The 23,009-nt window shown below is 44.9% G+C and overlaps 1 protein-coding gene across 6 annotated transcripts in view; it reads right to left on the reverse strand.

The window, feature by feature from the left end:
* LOC122540254 (rhotekin-like) overlaps positions 1-23,009 on the reverse strand; it is a 232,917-nt gene that overhangs the window by 78,574 nt on the left and 131,334 nt on the right. For 5 of the 6 annotated variants that reach the window (XM_087997953.1, XM_087997890.1, XM_087998072.1 and 2 more), the window contains 2 exons: positions 17,138-17,244; positions 12,374-12,505 (listed from right to left, as the gene is read on the reverse strand). In XM_087997953.1, the coding sequence (XP_087854079.1) occupies positions 12,374-12,505; positions 17,138-17,244 (239 nt within the window). The remainder of the gene's footprint in view (positions 1-12,373; positions 12,506-17,137; positions 17,245-23,009) is intronic. The other variant, XM_087997915.1, reaches the window with a different exon arrangement.

The following is a 23,009-nucleotide window of genomic DNA, read 5'->3' on the forward strand; positions in this document are numbered from 1 at the left end:
GGATGGGAGGGTGGATCGTAGGGGGGCGTGGACCTGACCAGGTAGTCACGGAGGGAATGGTCTTGGGATAATGTGGAGGGAGGGGAAACAAGGAAACCGGTGAAGCCCACATTGATGCCCTGGGGTTGAAGGGTCCCGAGACGGAAGATGAGGAGTTCTTTCTCCGGGCATCGGGTGGTGAGGGAGCGGTGGTGAAGGAGGCCCAGGATCTGCATGTCCTCAGCAGAGTGGGAGGAGGACTTAAAATGTTGGGCCATGGGGCGGTTGGGTTGGCTGGTGTGGGTGTTCTGGAGATGTTTAAAAAAATTTATTCTCACAGGAGCATCCTTACATTGAAACCGTGCCCAGTCCTATATTGCCCACACCATCTATCCTTTTACACCCCTCAACCAAAGATTGGTGATGCTGAGGGATTTGATTATCCAAATATCATTTGGAATAATGTGAGGAATAAGAGTAAGGAGGGAGATGAATCTTTATAAGTGTTGACCAGGATGTTCTTGTCCCAGCTCGGATCAGGACGAGATGCTGGGTCAAAGAGGTGAGCTGAATGGCTGAAATCTGTGGATGAACCACTGGCAAATGTGATTGTTATCCCCAAAACAGAGACTATTGGCTCAGGTTGAAGTCTATTCAAGTTAAGGCTTGACTCCTCTCTTGTCCTCTTACTCAATATCACCTCAATCCTTCCTCAGAACATAGAACATTACAGCGCAGTATAGGCCCTTCAGCCCTCAATGTTGTGCTGACCTGTTTACCCAATGACCATTTAAATGCCCTTAAAGTTGGTGAATCTACTACTGTTATAGGCAGTGCATTCCAAGCTCTCACTACTCTTGAGTAAAGACACTATGTCTAACGTTTGTCCTATATCTATCACTGATCTATATCTACATCTATCCTTGATGACCCGATACTTCCTCTCGATACCCCCACACAGCTTCCTACTCAAGGTCCCCACGAAGAGCTCCTTTTGGGTTTGAACATAGGAGGTATAGTTAGGAAGTTTGCAGGTGACACCAAAATTGGAGGTGTAGTGGACAGCGAAGAGGGTCACCTCAGATTACAACAGGATTTACATCAAATCAAATTGGAGTTCAATTTAGATAAATGTGAGGTGCTGCATTTTGGAAAGGTAAATCAGGGCAGAACTTATACATTTTATGGTAAGATCTGGGGAAGTATTGCTGAACAAAGAGACCTTGGAATGCAGGTTCATAGTTCCTTGAAAATGGAGACACTTATAGATGGGATAGTGGAGGAGGAGGCTGGAAGAAATCAGCAAGCCAGGCAGCATCAGGAGGTGGGGAAGGTGATGCCAGACTTCTCCATCTTCTGTATGAAGGGTTTATGCCCAAAACATTGATTCTCCTGCTCCTCAGATGCTGCCTGACCTGCTGTGCTTTTCCAGCACCACATTCCCGACTCTGATCTCCAGCATCTGCACTCCTCACTTTCTCCCAGCTGCTGTATCTGCCTGGTTCATTGTGATCTTCCAGCCTCCTGGTTGTCTACTTTGGAATCCAGCATCTCCCTTTTTTTTGTCTCTAAGGATAGTGAGGAAGGCTTCACATCAGCTCTGAATAAGACCCATCTCGATTTGAAAAATTAGTTTCAAGTAATTGACAGAGAGAGTAAGGTAGGTGAGGACCTGGAAACAATCATAATTACGGAAGAGGTAGTGTTGGGCAAGCTAATGGAGTTCAGGATAGATACGTCTCCTAGCCCTGATGGAATGCAGATGACACTAAGGTGAGTGGCAGAACAAAGTGTACAGAGGACAGGGAAACTTCACAGAGGAACATAGATACATTGGGTGAGTGGGCAAAGGTCTGGCAGATGGAATTCAATGTTAGTAAATGTGAAGTCATCCATTTTGGAAGGAGTAACAGTAAAAACATCTATTATTTGAGTGGCAAAACGTTGCAGCATATTGCTATGGGGAGGGACCTGGGAGTCCTTGTGCATGAATTGCAGATCATTGGTCTGCAGGTATAACAGGTAATTAGGAAGACAAATGGAATTTTGGTCCTTCATTGCTGAAAGGATTGAGTTTGTAGAAAACATTGGTTCGGCAGCATTTTGAATACTGTATACAGTTCTGGTCGCCACATTACCAAAAGGATGTGGACGCTTTGGAGAGGGTGCAGAGAAGGTTTACAAAGATGTTGCCTGGTGTGGAAGGTGCTAGCTATGAAGAGAGGTTGAGTAGGTGAGGTTTGTTTTCATTAGAATAAAGGAGGTTGAGGGGCGACCTGATTAAGGTTTACCAAATCATGAAGGGTATAGACAGGGTGGATAGAGACAAGCTTTTTCCCCAGGGTGAAGGATTCAATAACGAGAGGTCATGCTTTCAAGGTGAGAGGTGGAAAGTTTAAGGGGGATACACGCAGCAAGTACTTCACACAGAGGGTGGTGGGTGCCTGGAACGCATTGCCAGCAGAGGTGGTAGAGGCAGGCACGGTAGATTCATTTAAGGTGCGTCTGGACAGATGCATGAGAAGGTGGGGAACAGAGGGATACAGATGCTTAGGGATTGGGCGACAGGTTTAGACAGTACATTTGGATCGGCTCAGGCTTGGAGGGCCGAAGGGCCTGTTCCTGTGCTGTAAATTTTCTTTCTTTTTTCTTTAAAAGCAGGATGGTAATGTTACAGCTGTACAAGGTGCTGGTGAGGCCACAGCTGGAGTACTGTGTACAAGTTTGGTCTCCTTACTTGAGAAAGGATGTATTGGCACTGGAGGGGGTACAGGGGAGGTTCACTGGGGTGTTTCTGGAGTTGAGAGGGTTGGTTTATGAAAAGAGGCTGAGGAGGTTGGGATTATATTAATTGGGATTTAGAAGAATGAGGGGGATCTTATAGAAACATATAAAATTATGAAGGGAATTGATAAAATAGAAATAGGATGTTTCCACTGGTGGGTGAGACTAGGACAAGAGGGCATGGTCTCAAATTAGAGGGAGCAGGTTTAGGCCTGAACTGAGAAGGAACTTCTTCACCCAGAGGGTTGTGAATCTGTGGAATTCCCTGCCCAGGGAAGTGGTTAACGCTACTTCAGTAAATGTTTTTAAAGCTATGGTAGATATTTTTTGAACAAAAAAGGAATCAAGTGTTATGGTGAGAGTGATTAAGGGTCAGTGGATCTGAGTCCGTGAGAAGATCAGCCATGATCTTATTGAATGATGGAGCAGGCTTGAAGGGCCGAACGGCCTACTCCTGCTCCCAGTGCTTAGGTTATGTTACGTTTGCTCTCTCTCCACGGATGCTGCCTGACCTGCTCGGATTTCCTGCATTTGTTGCTTTCAGTGGTGAAGTTAGCATTTGGTACACTTGCCTTTACCGGTAAATGCATGAACTATAGGAACTGAGAAGTCATGTTACAGCTGTACAGGACATTGGTATGGCCACTTTTGGAATATTGCGTTCAATTCTGGTCTCCATGCAAGAGGAAAGATGTTGTGAAACTTAAAGAGTTGGATCAAAGAGTCTGCCTCCATGCTGTACAACTCTATGACTGTCTTATCCCTCAGCAATGCCCTCAAAGATCCTCTTTTTGCTTCATTCACCTACTCATTTCTCATGAAGTCATAGAGAAGTAGAGCAAGGAAACAGACATAGAATATAGAGCATTACAGCGCAGTACAGGCCTTTCAGCCCTCAATGTTGTGCCGATCTGTGGGGCCAATCTGAAGTCTATCTATCCGACAATATTCCAGTTTCAACCATATGTTTATCCAATGATTATTTAAATGCTACTACAGAGTCTACTACTGTTACAGGCAGGACAACACCCCTACTACTCTCTGACATCTGTCCTATATCTATCACCCCTCAATTTAAAGTGATATCCCCTTGTTCTGGCCATTACTATCCAAGGAAAAAGGCCCTCACTGTCCACCCTATCTAACCCTCTGATTATCTTATATGTCTCAATTAAGTCACCTCTCAACCTTCTTCTCTCTAACAAAAATAGCCTCAAATCCCTCAGCCTTTCCTCATAAGACCTTCCCTCCATACCAGGCAACATCCTGGTAAATCTCCTCTGAACCCTTTCCAAAGTTTCCACATCCTTCCTGTAATGCGGTGACCAGAACTGTACACAATACTCCAAGTGCGGCCGCACCAGAGTTTTGTACAGCTGTAGCATAACCTCATGGCTCCAAAACTCAATCCCTCCACCAATAAAAGATAACACAACATACGCCTTCTTAACAACCCTATCGATATGGGTGGCAACTTTCAGGGATCTATGTACATGGACACTGAGATCTCTCTGCTCATCTACATGTGAATCTTGTATCACATTTCCAGAACACTTCTGCTATAAAGTTGTGTGAGCATAATCTGATTCTCCACAACCACCTGATGAAGGAGCAGCGCTCCAAGTAAAACTGTTGGACTGTAACCTGATGTTCTGTGATTTTTAACTTTGTCCACCGCAGACCAACACCAGCATCTCCAAGTCAAGAATCTCACCATTATCCTCAGACTCTTTATTCCTGTTGATCTTTCCAAAGTGAATCACCTCACACTTTTCCGCATTAAACTCCATTTGCCACCTCTCAGCCCAGCTCTGCAGCTTATCTGTCTCTCTGTAACCTGCAACATCCTTCGTCATTATCCACAACTCCACCAACTTTAGTGTCATCCGCAAATTTACTAACCCGTCCTTCTACGCCCTCATCCAGGTCATTTATAAAAATGACAAACAGCATTGGACCCCAAAACAGATCCTTGCAGCACACTACTGGTAACTGAACTCCAGGATGAACATTTCCCATCAACCACCACCCTCTGTCTTCCAGCTAGCCAATTTCTGATCCAAACCGCGAAATCACCCTCAACCCCATGTCTCTATATTTTGTGCAATCGCCTCCCGCAGGGAACCTTACCAAAAGCCTCAGTGAAATCCATATTTCTTGAACCCCTACAGCATGGAAACAGGCCCTTCGGCCCTACAAATCCACACTGACCCTCTGAAGAGTATTCCACCCAAACCCATTCCCCATTACTCTATATTTACCCCTAACCTACACATCTCTGAACACAATGGGCAATCCATCTTTGGATTGTGGGAGGAAACAAGAGCACCTGGAGGAAACACAGACACAGGGAGAAATGTGCAAACTCCACACAGACAGTCGTCTGAGGCTGGAATCAAACCCAGGTCCCTGGCACTGTGAGGCCACAGTGCTAACCACTTAGCCACCATGCCACCCACAACATAACCTTCACAAAATCGTGCTGACTATCCCTAATCCACTTATTCCTTTCTAGATGATTATAAATCCTATCTCTTATAACCTTTCCCAACACTTTACCAACAACTGAAGTAAGACTCACTGGTCTATAATTACCAGAGTTGTCTCTACTCCCCTTCTTGAACAAGGGAACAATATATGCCTATCCTCCAGTCTTCTGGCGCTATTCCTGTAGACAATGACAACATAAAGATCAAAGCCAAAGGCTCTGCAATCTCCTCCCTGGCTTCCCAGAGAATCCTGGGATAAATCCCATCTGACCCAGGGGACTTATCTATTTTCACATTTTCCAGAATTGCAAACAGCCTTGTGAACCTCAATCCGGTCTAATCTATAGTCTATATCTCAGTATTCTCCTCGACCACATTGTCTTTTTCCAGTGTGAATACTGATGAAAAATATTCATTTAGCGCTTCTCCTATCCTGTCGGACTCCACTGCACAAAACACTACATAGGACAAACAGAAAGACAGCTAACGATCCGTATCCATGAACACCAACTAGCCACAAAACCAGCTATCCTTAGTAGCCACACACGCGGATGACAAACAACATGAGTTTGACTGGGACAACACTACTATTATAGGACAAGCCAAACAGAGAACAGCCAGGGAATTCCCATAGGCATGTCACTCATCCACAGATTCTATCAACAAACACATCGACCTGGACCCAATATACCGGTCACTACAGCGGACAGCTGAAACAGACAACTGCAAGTGGCAGAGACAAACCACTATAAATGCCGGAGGAAACATCACAGAAGCGCTTCACAGGAGGCTCCCAAGCACTGAGGGTGTCACCTAGACAGGGGACGAAACATCTGCAACACAAATTCCCAGCTCGGCAAACAGAACCACAACATCCACACACAACTTCCCACAACTATCTGGGATAGTTGACTGGGATCACTACAGTACGAGTACTATAGATGGGTCAGTTTTTGTCCCGTGTGCAGGAGGGCTTCCTGACACAGTATGTAGACAGGCCTACAAGGGGCGAAGCCACTTTAGATTTAGTACTGGGTAACGAGCCTGGCCAGGTGTTAGATTTGGAAGTAGGTGAGCTCTTTGGAGACAGCGATCACAATTCTGTCAGGTTTACTTTAGTGATGGAAAGGGATAGTGTACTCCACCGAGCAAGAGTTACAGCTGGGGGAAGGGAAATTACGATGCAATTAGGAAAGATTTAGGAAGTGTAGAATGGGGAAGGAAACTGCAGGGGATGAGCACATTAAAAATGTGGAGCTTATTCAAGGAAAAGCTCCTGTGTGTCCTCGATAAATATGTACCCGTCAGGCAGGGAGGAAGATATAGAACGCGTGAGCCGTGGTTTACGAAGGAAGTGGAATCCCTGGTCAAGGAGAAGAAGGCGGCTTATGTTAGGACAGAATGTGAAAACTCAGTTAGGGCGCACTCTTATTGAGTTTTTTGACAAAGTGACCAAACAGGTAGATGAGAGTAAACCAGTTGATGTGGTGTATATGGATTTCAGCAAGGCGTTCAATAAGGTTCCCCCCAGTAGGCTATTATACAAAATGCGGAGGAGTTTTGTGGCAGACATAGCAGTTTGGATCAGTAATTGGCTTGCTGAAAGATGACAGAGGGTGGTGGTTGATGGAACATGTTCATCTTGGTGTCCAATTACTAGCAGCGTACTGCAAGGGTCGGTGTTGGGTCCACTGCTGTTCGTCATTTTTATAAATGACCTGGATGAGGGCTTAGAAGGGTGGGTTAGTAAATTTGCGGACGGCATTAAGGTCGGTGGAGTTGTGGATAGTGACGAAGGATGTAGTAGGTTGCAGAGAGACATAGATAGGATGCAGAGCTGGGCTGAGAGGTGGTAAATGGAGTTTAATGTGGACAAGTGTGAGGTGATACACTTTGGTCGGAGTAATCGGAATACAAAGTACTGGGCTAATGGTAAGATTCTTGGGAGTGCAGATGAGCAGAGAGATCTCGGTGTCCATGTACACAGATCCCTGAAAGTTACCACCCAGATTGACAGGGTTGTTAAGAAGGCATACAATGTTTGGCCTTTATTAATAGAGGGATTGAGTTCTGGAACCAGGAGGTTATGCTGCAGCTGTACAAAGCTCTGGTAAGGCCGCACTTGGAGTATTGTGTACAGTTCTGGTCACCGCATTATAAGAAGGATGTGGGAGCTTTGGAAAGGATGCAGAGGAGATTTACTAGGATGTTGCCTGGTATGGAGGGAATGTCTTACGAGGAAAGGCTGAGGGACTTGAGGCTGTTTTCGTTAGAGAGAAGGTTGAGAGGTGACTTAATAGAGACATACAAGATAATCAGAGGGTTAGATAGGGTGGACAGGGAGAGCCTTTTTCCAAGTATGGGGACGGTGAGCACAAGGGGACATAACTTTAAAGTGAAAAAGAGATAGGTTTAAGACAGATGTCAGAGGTAGTTTATTTACTCAGAGTAGTAAGGGTATGGAATGCTTTGCCTGCATTTAAGTTGTCATTGGACAGGCATATGGACGTACATGAATAGTGTAGGTGGGATGGGCTTCAGATTAGTATGACAGGGCGGCGCAACATCGAGGGCCGAAGGGCCTGTACTGCGCTGGAATGTTCTATGTTCCACTACTGTCTTTGATTGGCCCTAATCTTACTCTAGTTATTCCTTTATTCCTGATATACCTACAGAAAGCTTCAGGGTTTTCCTTGATCCTATCTGCCAACGACTTCTCATGTCCCCTCCTGGCTCTTCTTAGCTCTCTCTTTAGGTCTTTCCTGACTAACCTGTAACTCTCAAGTGCCCTAAATGAGCCTTCACATCTCATCCTAACAGAAGACACCTTCTTCCTCTTGATAAGAGATTCAACTTCCTTAGTAAACTCTGGCTCCCGCAGTCAACAACTTCCTCCCTATCTGACAGGTACATACTTATCAAGGACCCTCAGTAGCTGTTCCTTGAATAAGCTCCACATTTCTATTGTGCCCATCCCCTGCAATTTCCTTCCTCATCCTATGCATCTTAAATCTTGCCTAATCGCACCGTAATTGCCTTTCCCCCAGTTATATCTCTTGCCGTGCGGTATATACCTATCCCTTTCCAATGTGAAAGCTAACACGGCACGGTGGCTCAGTGGTTAGCATTGCTGCCTCACAGCACCAGGGTCCCAGGTCCGATTCCAGCCTTGGGTGACTGTCTGTGTGAAGTTTGCACATTCTCCCTGTGTCTGCGTGGGTTTCCTCCCACAGTCCAAAGACGTGCAACTCAGGTGAATTGGCCATGCTAAATTGCCCGTAGTGTTAGGTGCGTTAGTCAGAGGGGAAATGGGTCTGGGTGGGTTATTTTTCGGAAGGTCAGTGTGGACTTGTTGGACTGAAGGGTCTGTTTCCACACTGTAGGAAATCTAATCTAATCTAAAGGTAACCGAATTGTGGTCACCATCACCAAAGTGCTCACTTGCCTTCTACACCTGGCCAGGTTCAATACCCAGTACCAAACCTAATGTGGCCTCACCCCTTGTTGGCCTGTTGACATACTGTGTCAGGAAACTGTCCTGCACATATTTGACAAAAGCTGACCCATCTAAAGTATTCGAACTATAGCATTTCCAGTCAATATTTGGAAAGTTAAAGACCCCATAACAGTTACCTTGTTACTCTCGCTCCTATCCAGAATCTTCTTTACAATCCTTTCCTCTACATCTCTGGAACTATTCCGAGGCCTAGAGAAAACTCTCAACAGGGCGTACAAAGTTAAAAATCACACAACACCTGCAACTTCATCAGGTGGGTGTGGACCATCGCTCCAAAAGCTAATGCTTCCAATTAAACCTGTTGGACTATAACCTGGTGTTGTGTGATTTTTAACTTTGTACACCTCAGTTCAACACCGGCATCTCCAAATCTCAACAGGGTGGCCTCTCCTTTCTTGTTTCTAACCTCAGCCTATACTACCTAAGTAAATGAGTCCTCAAACATCCTTTCTGCCACTGTCATACTGTCCTTGACTAACAACGCCACATCTCCCCCTTTTTTACCATCTTCTCTGTTGTTACTGAAATATCTAGATGGGATTGAGGTGGATAAGGATGAGGCATTAGCAATTCAAGTGTAAAAATAGATAAGTCCTCTGGACTGGTTGGGATTTATCCTAAGATTCTCTGGGAAGCCAGAGAGGAGATTGCAGAGCCTTTGGCTTTGATCTTTGTGTTGTCATTGTCAACAGGAATAGTGCCAGAAGACTGGAGGATAACAAATGTTGTTCCTTTGTTCAAGAAGGGGAGTAGAGACAACCCTAGTAATTATAGACCAGTGAGCTTTACTTCGGTTGTGGTTAAAGTGTTGGAAAGGGTTATAAGAGATAGGATTTATAATCATCTAGTAAGCAATAAGTTGATTAGGGATATTCAACATGGTTTTGTGAAAGGTAGGTCGTGCTTCACAAACCTTACAAGTTTTCTGAGAAAGTAGCCAACCAGGTGGATAAGGGTAAAGCGGTTGATATGGTGTATAGGGATTTCAGTAAGGTGTTTGATAAGTCCTGACGCTATTGCACAAAATACAGAGGCATGGGATTGAGGGTGATTTAGCGGTTTGGATCAGAAATTGGCTAGCTGGAAGAAACAGAGGGTGGTGGTTGATGGGAAATGCTCATCCTGGAGTTCAGTTACCAGTGGGGTACTGCAAGGATCTGTTTTGGGAACACTACTGTTTGTCATTTTTACAAATGACCTGGATGAGGGCATAGAAGGATGGGTTAGTAAATTTGCGGATGACACAAGGTCAGTGGAGTTGTGGATAATGACGAAGGATATTGTAAGTTACAGAGAGACATAGATAAGCTGCAAAGATGGACTGAGAGATGGCAAATGGAGTTTAATGCAGAAAAGTGTGAGGTGATTCAGTTTGGAAGGAGTAACAGGAATACTGGGCTCATGGTAAGATTCTTGGTAGTGAAGATGAGCAGAGAGATCTGTGTCCATGTACCTAGATCTCTGAAAGTTGCCACCCAGGTTGACAGGGTTGTTAAGAAGGTGTATGTTGTGTTAGCTTTTATTATTAGAGGGATTGAGTTTCGGAACCAGGAGGTTATGCTGCAGCTGTACAAAGCCCTGGTGCGGCCGCACTTGGAGTATCGTGTACAGTTCTGGTCACCGCATTATAAGAAGGATGTGGGAGCTTTGGAAAGGGTGCAGAGGAGATTTACTAGGATGTTGCCTGGTATGGAGGGAAGGTCTTATGAGGAAAGGCTGAGGGCCTTGAGGCTGTTTTCGTTAGAGAGAAGAAGGTTGAGAGGTGACTTAATAGAGACATATAAGATAATCAGAGGGTTAGAGAGGGTGGACAGGGAGAGCCTTTTTCCAAGTATGGTGACAGCGAGCACGAGGGGGCATAGCTTTAAATTGAGGGGTGTTGATGTCAGAGGTAGTTTCTTTACTCGGAGAGTAGTAGGGGTGTGGAATGCACTGCCTGTAACAGTAGTAGATTCACCAAATTTAAGGGCATTTAAATGGTCATTGGATAAACATATGGATGAGAATGGAATAGTTCAAAGTTTGTGAGAAGATTTGTAGCTCGGGTGCTCGTTGTTGTGGATACCCGCGCAATTTCATGAACAGATGCCTAAGGGAAAGACAACAGAACGAGGACATGCCACAACCCAAAGGACTAGCCACACTACCATACATCAGAAGCATTTCAGAACTGACAGCCAGACTACTGCGACCACTAGGACTCATAACAGCACACAAACCAACAGCCACACTCAGACAACAACTCACCAGAACGAAGGACCCGATACCCAACATGAGCAAAACCAATGTAGTGTACAAAATCCCATGCAAGGACTGCACAAAACACTACATAGGACAAACAGGAAGACAGCTAACGATCCGCATCCATGAACATCAACTAGCCACGAAACGACACAACCAGCTATCCTTAGTAGCCACATACTCAGATGACAAGCAACATGAGTTTGACTGGGACAACACTACTATTATAGGACAAGCCAAACAGAGAACAGCCAGGGAATTCCTAGAGGCATTGCACTCATCCACAGATTCAATCAATAAGCACATCGACCTGGACCCAATATACCGACCACTGCAGCAGACAGCTGGAACTGACAACCGGAAGCGGCAGAGACAAACCACTATAAATGCCGGAGGGAACACCACAGAAGCGCTTCACAAGAGGCTCCCAAGCACTGAGGATGTCACCTAGACAGGGGACGAAATGTCTGCAACACAAATTCCCAGCTCGGCGAACAGAACCACAAAAATGGAATAGTGTAGGATAGATGGGCTTCAGATTGGTTCCACAGGTCGGCGCAACATCAAGGGCCGAAGAGCCTGTACTGCGCTGTAATATTGTATGTTTAAACCGAGCACATCTAACCACACCTCCCCCTCTTTTACCACCTTCCCTGTTCTTACTGAACCATCTAAATCCTGGATCCTGCAACAACCATTTCTGTCCCTGCTCTGTCTATGTCTCAGAAATGGCCACAACATTGAAATTCCAGGTACCAAACCATGGTGCAAGTTCACCCACCTTATTCCAGATGCTCCTGGCGTTGAAGTAGACACACTTCAAACCACTTTCCTGTTTGCCGGTGAATTCTTGCAACCTTGAAACCATATTTCTGACCTCACTGCTCTCAACCTCCTGGACACTGGATCTATAATTTAGGTTGCCATCCCCCTGCTGAATTAATTGAAACCCTCCCAACCAGCATTCGCAAATAGCCCCCCCCACAGGATATTTGTACCCCTCTGCTAATAGACTCTTCGGTCCAACTCGTCCATGCTGACCAGATATCCTAACCTAATCTAGTCCCATTTACCAGCACCTGGCCCAATTCCCTCTAAGCCTTTCCTATTCATGTCCCCATCCAGATGCCTTTTAAATGTTGTAATCATACCAGCCTCCACCACTTCCTCTGGCAGCTTATTCCATACATGAAAAAGTTGCCCCTTAGGTCCCTTTTAAATCTTCCCCTGTCATCTTAAACTGAGCTCTCTAGCTTTGAACTGATGTGAGGATTCCCTCAATTTCCCCAAATGATAGTAAGAGTTGATAATAATCTTGGAGCACAGCAGAAATGGTTTCCTCTCTCATTTCTTTCCAGAATACCTTGTTTATGGAAATGGTAAATGCAGCATCCATTTTGGCCTCCACTTCCTCTGGAGAGTAGTAACATAGGAGGTTTGTTCCCTGTAACACACAGTACATCCTGGTCCAATTGTAGTGTTCACCCACCATCTGCTGTAACACAGAAACCACAAGACGTTAAAGTGATACGGGGTTATTCACATTAATCTTGGTGCAAGGGCTGGTTTTAGAAACAAAAACCGAATTAAGTCATTTGGACAAACGTGGATTAATTAAGAAAAACCAGCATTTGTTTGAGTAATTTGATTGAGTTTTTTTCAATGAGAGTTATGTGGTTGATGTGATATCATTAGCAGGAAATAGGGCAATTTGATAATAAAACAAACTTAAAAGCTTTCTACTGAAATGTATGAAGCATTCAGAATAAAATGAATGATTTAACAGCATTACAGAGACAAATAGATTAGAGACAGACCAATTAAATATCCAAATATACTCAGTGTTTCAGAAAAATAGGCAGGAAGGAAAAGGAGGGGTTGTAGTTTTGTTAGTAAAGGATAATAATGGTTCTGTAGTGAGAAATCATATCAGCACTGGAGATCAAGACATGGAGACAGTCTGGGTAGAAATAAGAAATAGCAAGGGCGGCAGGGTGGCACAGTGGTTAGCACTGCTGCCTCACAGCGCCAGAGACGCGGATTCAATTCCTGCCTCAGGCGACTGACTGTGTGGAGTTTGCACGTTCTCCCCGTGTCTGCGTGGGTTTCCTCCGGGTGCTCCGGTTTCCTCCCACAGTCCAAAGATGTGCAGGTCAGGTGAATTAGCCATGCTAAATTGACCGTAGTGTTAGGTGAATGTAAGGGAATGGGTCTGGGTGGGTTGCTCTTTGGAGGGTCAGTGTGGACTTGCTGGGCCGAAGGGCCTGTTTCCACACTGTAAGTAATCTAAGTAAGGGAGAGAAGTAACCTACAGGGTGGTCTTGCAGTGGTGTACAGTATAAAATCAGAAATATTGGTGCATTGTAATAAAGGTGCCGCAATAACTTACACAGCAAACTAGAAAGGCTATCTTCAAGGGAGAGTTCACTGGATGTAGTAGAGAGTGTTAGACCAATATACTGGGGAACCAACCAGGCTACTCTGGATTTGATATTGTGTAATGAAGTGGATCAATTAATTATCTCATCGTTAAAATGATCTTGTGATCTCAAATGGAGCGATTTTCTTGTGGCATTGTCATTGGGCTGTTAATCCAGAGGCCCAGGTAATGTCCTGGTGTTCTCAGTTCAAATCCCAGCAGATACTGTGGACTCAGTAAAGAATCGCAAATTAAGGACCTAATAATGACAATGAATCGATTGCCAATTGTTGGGGAAACACGTCTGATTAGCTAATGTCCTTTAGGGAAAGAAATTGCCATTCTTACCTGGTCTGATCTCCAGACTCACACCAAGGTGGTTAATTTTTTAATCATTAGGGATAGGCAATAAATGCTGGTGACACCCTCATCCCATGTGTGAATAAAAAAACCACGGTGTGCTTACCTTCATTGATCAGGGTACTGAGTACCCAGGGAACAGGAGAATCGACGTTTCGGGCATAAGCCCTTCTTCAGGAATGAAGGGCTTATGCCCGAAACGTCGATTCTCCTGTTCCCTGGATGCTGTCTGACCTGCTGCGCTTTTCCAGCAACACATTTTCAGCTCTGATCTCCAGCATCTGCAGACCTCACTTTCTCCTCAGGGTACTGAGTATAAAAGTGATGTTGCAGCTGCATGAATCTTTGGTTAGGCCACATTTGGAGCTCTGTGTACAGTTCTGGTATGCACACTATAGGAAGGATGTGGAGGCTTTGGAGAGGGTGAAAAGGATGTTGCCTGGATTGGAGGGTAATAGCTTTCAGGACAGGTTGGACAAACTTGGATTGTTTTCACCACAGTTCAGAGGCTGAGGGGATAGAAGTATTTAACATAATGAGAGACATGGATAGGGTGGATCGCTGGAGTCTTTTTCCCAAAATAGAAATGACAAATACCAGGAAGAAAGGGCTTAAAGTGAGTGGGGAAAAGTTGAAAGGAGGTATGAGAGGGAAGTTTTTTTTTACACAAAAGGTGGTAGGTGCCTGGAATACACTGCCAGGGAAGGTACTAGAAGCTGATATAATAGCAATGTCTAAGAGGATTTTGACAGACACATGAACAGACAGGGAATACGTGGACCATGTACAGGCAGATGGGATTAAGTTTGGAATGGTATCTTGGTCAGCACACAGATGTGGGCCGAATAGCCTGTTTCTGTGCTGTACTTTTCTACAGGTCATTCTGCTCTAATGCACGTTGCATTTACACGTATTTGCTGTAATGCGATTGATGAATTGGGGAAAGTAGTGAAAGTAGACAAGTCCCCTGGGGGGGGATGGGATTTATCCGAGGATTCTCTGGGAAGTGAGGGAGGAGATAGCAGAGCCTTTGGCTTTGATCTTTGAGTCGTCATTGTCTACAGGTTTAGTACCAGAGGACTGGAGGATTGCAAATGTTGTGCCCTTGTTCAAGAAGGGCAGTAGAGATGATCCAGGTAATTATAGACCAATGAGCCTTATGTCTGTTGTAGGAAAGGTTTTGGAAAGGATTATAAGAGATAAGATTTATAATTATCTAGCAAGCAACAATTTGATTTCACATAGTCAACGTGGTTTTGTCAAGTGTGCTGCTGGAAAAGCGCAGCAGGTCAGGCAGCATCCAAGAAGCAGGAGAATCGACGTTTCGGGCATAAGTCCTCCTTCTTCAGGTTGCTTTTCCAGCAACACATTTTTCAGCTCTGATCTCCAGCATCTGCAGTCCTCACTTTTTCCTATGGTTTTGTCAAGGACAGATCGTGTCTCACAAACCCCATTGAGTTTTTTGAGAAGGTGACCAAGCAGGTAGATGAGGGTAGGGCAGTTGATGTGGTATACTTGGACTTCAGTAAAGTCTTTGATAAGGTTCCACATGGTAGACTGTTGGAGAAAATGTAGAGGCACGGGATTGAGGGTGATTTAGCAGTTTGGATTAGAAACTGGCTTTCTGAAAGAAGGCAGCGAGTGGTGGTTGATGGAAAATATTCAGTCTGGAGTCCGGTTACTGGTGGTGTGCCACAAGGATCTGTTTTGGGACCACTGCTGTTTGTCATTTCTTTAAATGACTTGGACACAGGCATAACAGAGGTGGATGGATTAGTAAATTTGCAGACAACGCTAAAGTCGGTGGAGTAGTGGACAGTTTGGAAGAATGTTACAGGTTGCAGGGGGACTTGGATAAACTGCAGATTTGGGCTGAGAGCTGGCAAATGGAGATCAATGCAGCTAAATGTGAGGTGATGCACTTTGGGAAGAATAACAGGAAGGCAGAGTACTTGGTCAATGGAAAGATTCTTGGTAGTGTGGATGTGCAGAGGGATCTTGGAGTCCATGTACATAGATCCCTGAAAGTTGCCACCCAGGTGGATAGTGCTGTTAAGAAGGCATACGGTGTGTTAGCTTTCATTGGTTGAGGGATTGAGTTCCGGAACCGCAATATCATGCTGCAACTATACAAAACGCTGGTGCGCCACACTTGGAATATTGTGTACAGTTCTGGTCACCATATTTCGGGAAGGATGTGGAAGTATTGGAAAAGGTGCAGAGGAGATTTACCAGGATGTTGCCTGGTATGGAGGGAAGGTCTGATGAGGAAAGGCTGATAGACTTGGGTCTTTTCTCATTGGAAAGAAGAAGGCTAAGGGGGGATTTGATAGAGACATACAAGATGATCAGAGGATTAGATATGGTAGACAGTGAAAGACTCTTTCCTAGGATGGTGACGTTAGCGTGTACAAGGGGGCACGACTACACTTTGAGGGGTGATAGATTTAAGACAGATGTCAGAGGCAGGTTCTTTACTCAGAGGGCGTTGAATGCATTACCTGCTAATCTAGTCAACTCAGCCACATTAGGGAGATTTAAACAATCCTTGGATAAGCACATGGATGATTTTGAGATAGTATAGGGGGACGAGCTGAGAATAGTTTACAGGTTGGCGCAACATTGAGGGCCGAAGGGCCTGTTCTGCGATGTATTTTCCAAGTTCTATGCTCTATGCCCCTTCCATGTATACTTATCCCTTCCATGCCCCTCATGATTTTACAAACCTCTATCAGGTCACCCCTCAGCCTCCGACACTCCAGGGAAAACAGCCCCAGCCTATTCAACCTCTCCCTGTAGCTCAGATCCTCCAACCCTGGCAACATCCTTGTAAATCTTTTCTGAACCCTTTCAAGGTTCACAACATCTTTCCGATAGGAAGGAGACCCTACTTACACATACAGCAGAATTAGATGGGGTCAATATCCCTGAACCAGGGGGTCACTGATGCAATTTAAATTTACCCATCTGATATTGTGAAATTCAAATCCATGTTTTCAAAGCATTAGGCCAGGATTCCCTTTTCCCAGTCCACACCACCAGTACACCTTCAAGCCACTGCTCAAATTGACAGTAGAAGCAGAGTCAATATTTATGTATAAGTGAATTATATAAATAACTAATTATTAAAAATCATTTCCAAAGTTTAAATACTAATTGGATCACTCTAACAGAGAGCTAGCAAAGGCATAATTGGCTGGATAGTCACTTTCCCTAATTCGGATCTGCTTTGGGGTCAGTTAACGATTACTTGTGTGCTGGTCAGCAAACAGCGAATATGCAGCAGTGAAATGATTCTAAACAAAAATACAATTTTGCAGTTAGAACATCAGCTAATACTACACTCACCTGCAGGTTTAAAAAGCTTGACATCATTTGCTGGGTCATACAGAGAGGCTGGGCAGCAAGCTGACAACATAAACTGCCATACAGAGGCAACCAAAAGGAGCAATGCTCTGCAAAGGGAAAACAGGAGAGAACCCCAAGGTGATTATGTGTCAGCGTGAGAATGGGGCCGAGAGGTGGACAGAGAAAGAGATAAACAAAGCAATGGAGACACACCGTAGGGCTGGTTTTCATTTACTCAATGGACATGACTGTCACTGGCTGGGCCAGAATTTATTGCCCATCTTTAGTTGTCCCTGAGATTATATTGCTGTTCCTTCAGTTTCACCGTGTCAATATCCCAGAACTTCACTGTGTTAAAAGGTAGCTCTTCACCACTTTCCCAAGCGCAATTATGGATGGGCTCATGATGCCACACACAAACAATGATGCTGAGCTAGCAATCAAGAGACCCAGCAAAATCGCCTGGGATGTAAGTTCAAATCTCACCCTGGTAGAACTTATCCTGCTTGTTTGATGTAATATTTCTTACTCCTCCAATTCGAATGCTGACAGCATTGCTGTCATTTGTGGAGGCAGAGATAAAGGGCTCAGACAGAATAATCATTATTGACCTTCTGTTCTCCTTCATCATAGCACCCCTATCCCCAGCTTCACATAGTTCCGTCAACTATGATAAATGAACAAAGAACACTACCGCACAGGAACAGGCCCTTCAGCCCACCAAGTCTGTGCAGACTTATATGATGTCTTTCTAAAGTAAAAACCTTTTGCCTCCATGCAGTCCATATCCCTCTGTTCCCTGGCTATTCGTGTTTCTGTCAAGATGCTTTTTAAACATTATTGCATCTGCCTCCACCACCATCTCTAGCTGCACATTCCAGACACTCACCAGCTTCTGTGGAAAAAACCTGCCTCTTACATCTCCTTTAAACTTTTCCTCTTTTACCTTAAATCTATGGCCTCTGGTAGTGGAAACCAGAACTGTACACAATATTCCACATGTGGCTGAACTAAAGTTCTATAGTTATAGAGTCAATGAGTCACACAGCACGGAAACAGACCCTTTGGTCCAACCAGTCCATGCTGACCATGTTCTCAAACTAAACTCGTCCCACCTTCCTGCACTTGACCCAAATCCCTCCAAACGTTTCCTATTCATATACTTAACAAAATATCTTTTAAACATTGTAACTGTACCTGCATCCACTTTGTCTGGAAGCACATTCCTCACACAAACCATCCTCTGTGTAAAAAACTGCCCCAAGGTTTTTTTAAAATCTTTCTCCTCACACCTTAAAACTCTGCCCCCTAGTCTTGAAATCCCCCACCCGAGGGAAAAGGCACCTACCATTCACCTTATTTATACCCCTCGTGATTTTATAAACCTCCATAAATCATTCTTCAATCTCCAAAACAACAAAGAAAAATGTCCCAGCCCTTCACTCCTGGCAACATCCTGGTAAATTTCTTCTGAACTCTCTCCAGTTTAATAATAAACTGGTGCGGCACAGTGGCTCAGTGGCTAGCCATCATCGCTGCAGAATGGCAGGTTGTTGAGGAGGGTTTGTCTACTGAGTCAGTCTGGGTGGAAGTCAGAAACAGGAAAGGAGCAGTCACTTTATTCAGAGTTTTCTACAGGCCCCCCAATATCAACAGAGACATGGAGGAGCAGATTGGGAGGTAGATTTTTAAAAGGTACAGAAGTAACAGGCTGTTGTCGTGGGTGACATTAACTTCCCTAATATTGATTGGAACTTCATTGATTCAAATAGATTGGATGGAGCAAATATTGTCTGTTTTGTCCAGGAAGGGTCCTGAAGCAATATGTAGATAGGCTGACCAGAGGGGAGGTCATATTGGATTTGGCTCATAATGAACCATGCCAGGTGTCAGGTTGCTCAGTGCGAGATCATTTTGGTGATACTGACAACAACTCCATGACCGTTACTATACTCATGCAGAGGGACAGGAGCAGATGATATGGGAAAGGAGGAATTGTAATGCTATTCGGCCAGAACTGGGGCACCTAAATTGGGAACAGATGTTCTCAGGGAAATGAACAACAGAAATGTGGGGGTGGTTCAGGAAGCACCTTCTGATAGAGCTGGATAGGTTTGTCCCAGGATGGCAGGGTGAAGGAAACTTGGGTGACAAAGGATGTGGAACATCTAGTCACGAGGAAGAGGAAGCTTACTTAAGGTTGAGGAGGCAAGGATCAGACAGGGCTCTAGAGAGTTAGCCAGGATAGAACTGAAGAATTGACTAAGGAAAGCTAGAAGGGGACATGAAAAAGCTTTAATGGACAATATTAAGGAAAACTCTAAGATGTTCCACGCTGATCTGAGGAACGAGGGGGTGGCGAGAGTGAGGGTAGGGCCAATCAGGGGTAGTGGAGTGAGCTTTTGCCTGGAGTCAGAGAAGGTAGGGGAGGTCCTTAATGAATACGTAGAACATTACAGCACAGCACAGGCCCTTCGGCCCTCGATGTTGTGTCGACCTGTGGAACCAATCTGAAGCCCATCCCACCTACACTATTCCATTTTCATCCAGATGTTTATCCAATGACCATTTAACTGCCCTTAAAGTTGGCAAATCTACTACTGCTGCAGGCGTTCCACACCCCTACTACTCTGAGTAAAGAAATTACCTCTGACATCTATACTATATCTATCACCCCTCAACTTAAAGCTATATCCTCTCATGCTAGCCACCACTATCTGAGGAAAAAGGCTCTCCCTGTCCACCCTATCTAACCCTCTGATTATCTTATATGTCTCAATTAACTCACCTCTTAGCCATCTTCTCTCTAATAAAAACAGCCTCAAGTCCCTCAGCCTTTCCTCGTAAGACCTTCCCTCCATACCAGGCAACATCCTGGTAAATCTCCTCTGCACCCTTTCCAAAGCTCCCACATCCTTCTTATAATGCGGTGACCAGAACTGTACACAATACTCCAAATTAGGCTGCACCAAAATTTATATACAGCTGCAACATGACCTTATGGCTCCGAAACTCAATCCCTCTACCAATAAAAGCTAACACACCGTATGCACTAACAACCTTATCAACCTGGGTGGCAACTTTCAAGGATCTATGCATGTGGATACCGAGATCTCTCTGCTCATCTACACTACCAAGAATTTTACCATTAGCCCAGTACTCTGCATTCTTGTTGCTCCTTCCAAAGTGAATCACCTCACACTTTTCCACATTAAACTCCATTTGCCACCTCTCAGCCCAGCTCTGCAGCTTTTCAAGCACATGGTGAGGTCAGTGCAGGAGAGAGAGAGAGAAAGAAACTGACACCAGAGAGAACCTGCACAGTTACTGCCTTTGCTGTTTGAATTCATGTATCACTGGACATCGGAGTGTGTCTGGGAAAATTAACAAACAGTGAAATTCACAACTAATCTTGGAGGAACTGTTTGGGTGAGGTTCACAGCACAGAATCAGATATGTTAATTGTTTTAAGTGGCCTACAGAAAGTCTGCAGGAGTGAGTAGAGTGGGTTCTTTCTTGATTATATGTTTTTGAGATATATCTCTTGATGAAACTTAAAAAATAAGCCGTAACTATTAATCTAACTTGGGGCAGTGTTTTGTAGAGGAATAAGACGGTGTTATTTTCGGGGTCTGTAGATTGTGAAGGAGCAAAAATGGCCTTCGCAGTGATATGTACTTCTTGTCAGATGTGGGAGTTTAAAGAGAGTTTAAGGCTTACTGCAGATTATATCTGCCATAAATGCTGTTGTTTGTGAATCTTATCAGATCGAATGGATCGGTTGGAGAGAAAGAAGCAATGAGGAATTTGCAACAGCAACAGTATGTGATAGATGGCCGTTATAGGAAGAGGGGAAAGTCTCAGATACAGTCATATAGATGGGTTAACTCCAGGAAGGGTAAGTGAGGTAGGCAGCGAGTGCAGGAGACTTTTGTGGATATACCCATTTCAAACAGGTATGCTGTTTTGGAAAATGTAGGGGGTGATGGATTCTCAGGGGAACATAGCACGAACAGCCAAGTTTCTGGTATTGAGACTGGCTCTAATGAAACGAGGGGTACGTCAGGTTCCAAGAGATCAATTGTGCCAGGGGATTCTGTAGTCCAAGGTACAGACAGACGTTTCTGTGGCCAGCAGAGAAAAAGCAGAATGGTGCATTGTTTCCCTCGTGCCAGGATCAAGGATGTCTCAGAGAGGGTGCAGAATGATCTCACGGGGGGGGGGGGGGGGGGAGGGACCAGCAAGAGGTCATTGTCCACATTGGAACCAATGACATCAGAAGGGAAAAGGTTGAGATTCTGATGGGTAATTACAGAGAGTGAGGCAGGAATTTAAAAAGGAGGTCCTCGAGAGTAGTAATATCTGGGTTACTCCTGGTGGCACAAGCTAGTGAGGGCAGGAATTGGAGGATAGAGCAGATGGATGCACAGCTGAGGAGCTGGTGTATTGGGGAAGGATTCACACTTTTGGATCATTGGAATCTCTTTTGGGGTAGAAGTGACATAGAACATAGAAAGGTACAGCGCAGTACAGGCCCTTTGGCCCTCGATGTTGCGCCGATCCAAGCCCACCTAACCTACACTAGCCCACTATCCTCCATATGCCTATCCAATGCCCGCTTAAATGCCCATAAAGAGGGAGAGTCCACCACTGCTACTGGCAGGGCATTCCATGAACTCACGACTCGCTGAGTAAAGAATTTACCCCTAACATCTGTCCTATACCTACCACCCTTTAATTTAAAGCTATGCCCCCTCGTAATAGCTGACTCCATACGTGGAAAAAGGTTCTCATGGTCAACCCTATTTAAACCCCTAATCATCTTGTACACCTCTATCAAGTCACCCCTAAACCTTCTTTTCTCTAATGAAAGCAGCCCCAAGTGCCTCAGCCTTTCCTCATACGATCTTCCTTCCATACCAGGTAACATCCTGGTAAACCTCCTCTGCACCCGTTCCAGTGCCTCCACATCCTTCCTATAGTATGGCGACCAAAACTGCACACAATACTCCAGATGCGGCCGCACCAGAGTCTTATACAACTGCAACATGACCTCAGGGCTCCGGAACTCAATTCCTCTACCAATAAAAGCCAGTACGCCATATGCCTTCTTCACCGCACTATTTACCTGGGTGGCAACTTTCAGAGATCTGTGTACATGGACACCAAGATCCCTCTGCTCATCCACACTACCAAGTATCCGACCTTTAGCTCAGTACCCTGTCTTTTTGTTACTCTTACCAAAGTGAATCACCTCACACTTAGCTACATTGAACTCCATTTGCCACCTTTCTGCCCAGCTCTGCAGCTTCTCTATATCCCGCTGTAACCTGCCACATCCTTCCTCACTGTCAACAACTCCTCCGACTTTCGTATCATCCGCAAACTTGCTCACCCAACGTTCCAGACCCTCCTCCAGGTCATTTATAAAAATGACAAACAGCAATGGTCCCAAAACAGATCCTTGCGGAACACCGCTAGTAACGGCACTCCATGAAGAAACTTTGCCATCAACTACTACCCTCTGTCTTCTTCCATCCAGCCAATTCCTAATCCAAACCTCCAACTCACCCTCAATGCCACACCTCCGTATTTTTTGCAGTAGCCTACCATGGGGAACCTTATCAAACGCCTTACTAAAATCCATATACACCACATCTACCGCTTTCCCCTCGTCCACCTCCTTAGTCACCTTCTCAAAGAATTGAATAAGGTTTGTGAGGCACGACCTGCCCTTCACAAAACCATGCTGACTATCCTGGATCACATTATTCCTATCCAGATGTTCATAAATCCTATCCCTTACAATCCTCTCTAAGACTTTGCCCACAACAGAAGTGAGACTCACCGTCCTATAGTTACTAGGGTTATC

Source organism: Chiloscyllium plagiosum, unplaced genomic scaffold (assembly GCF_037043375.1).
Source record: "Chiloscyllium plagiosum isolate Xiang-an unplaced genomic scaffold, Cpla_swu_hap1 HiC_scaffold_1, whole genome shotgun sequence".
NCBI lineage: Eukaryota > Metazoa > Chordata > Chondrichthyes > Orectolobiformes > Hemiscylliidae > Chiloscyllium > Chiloscyllium plagiosum.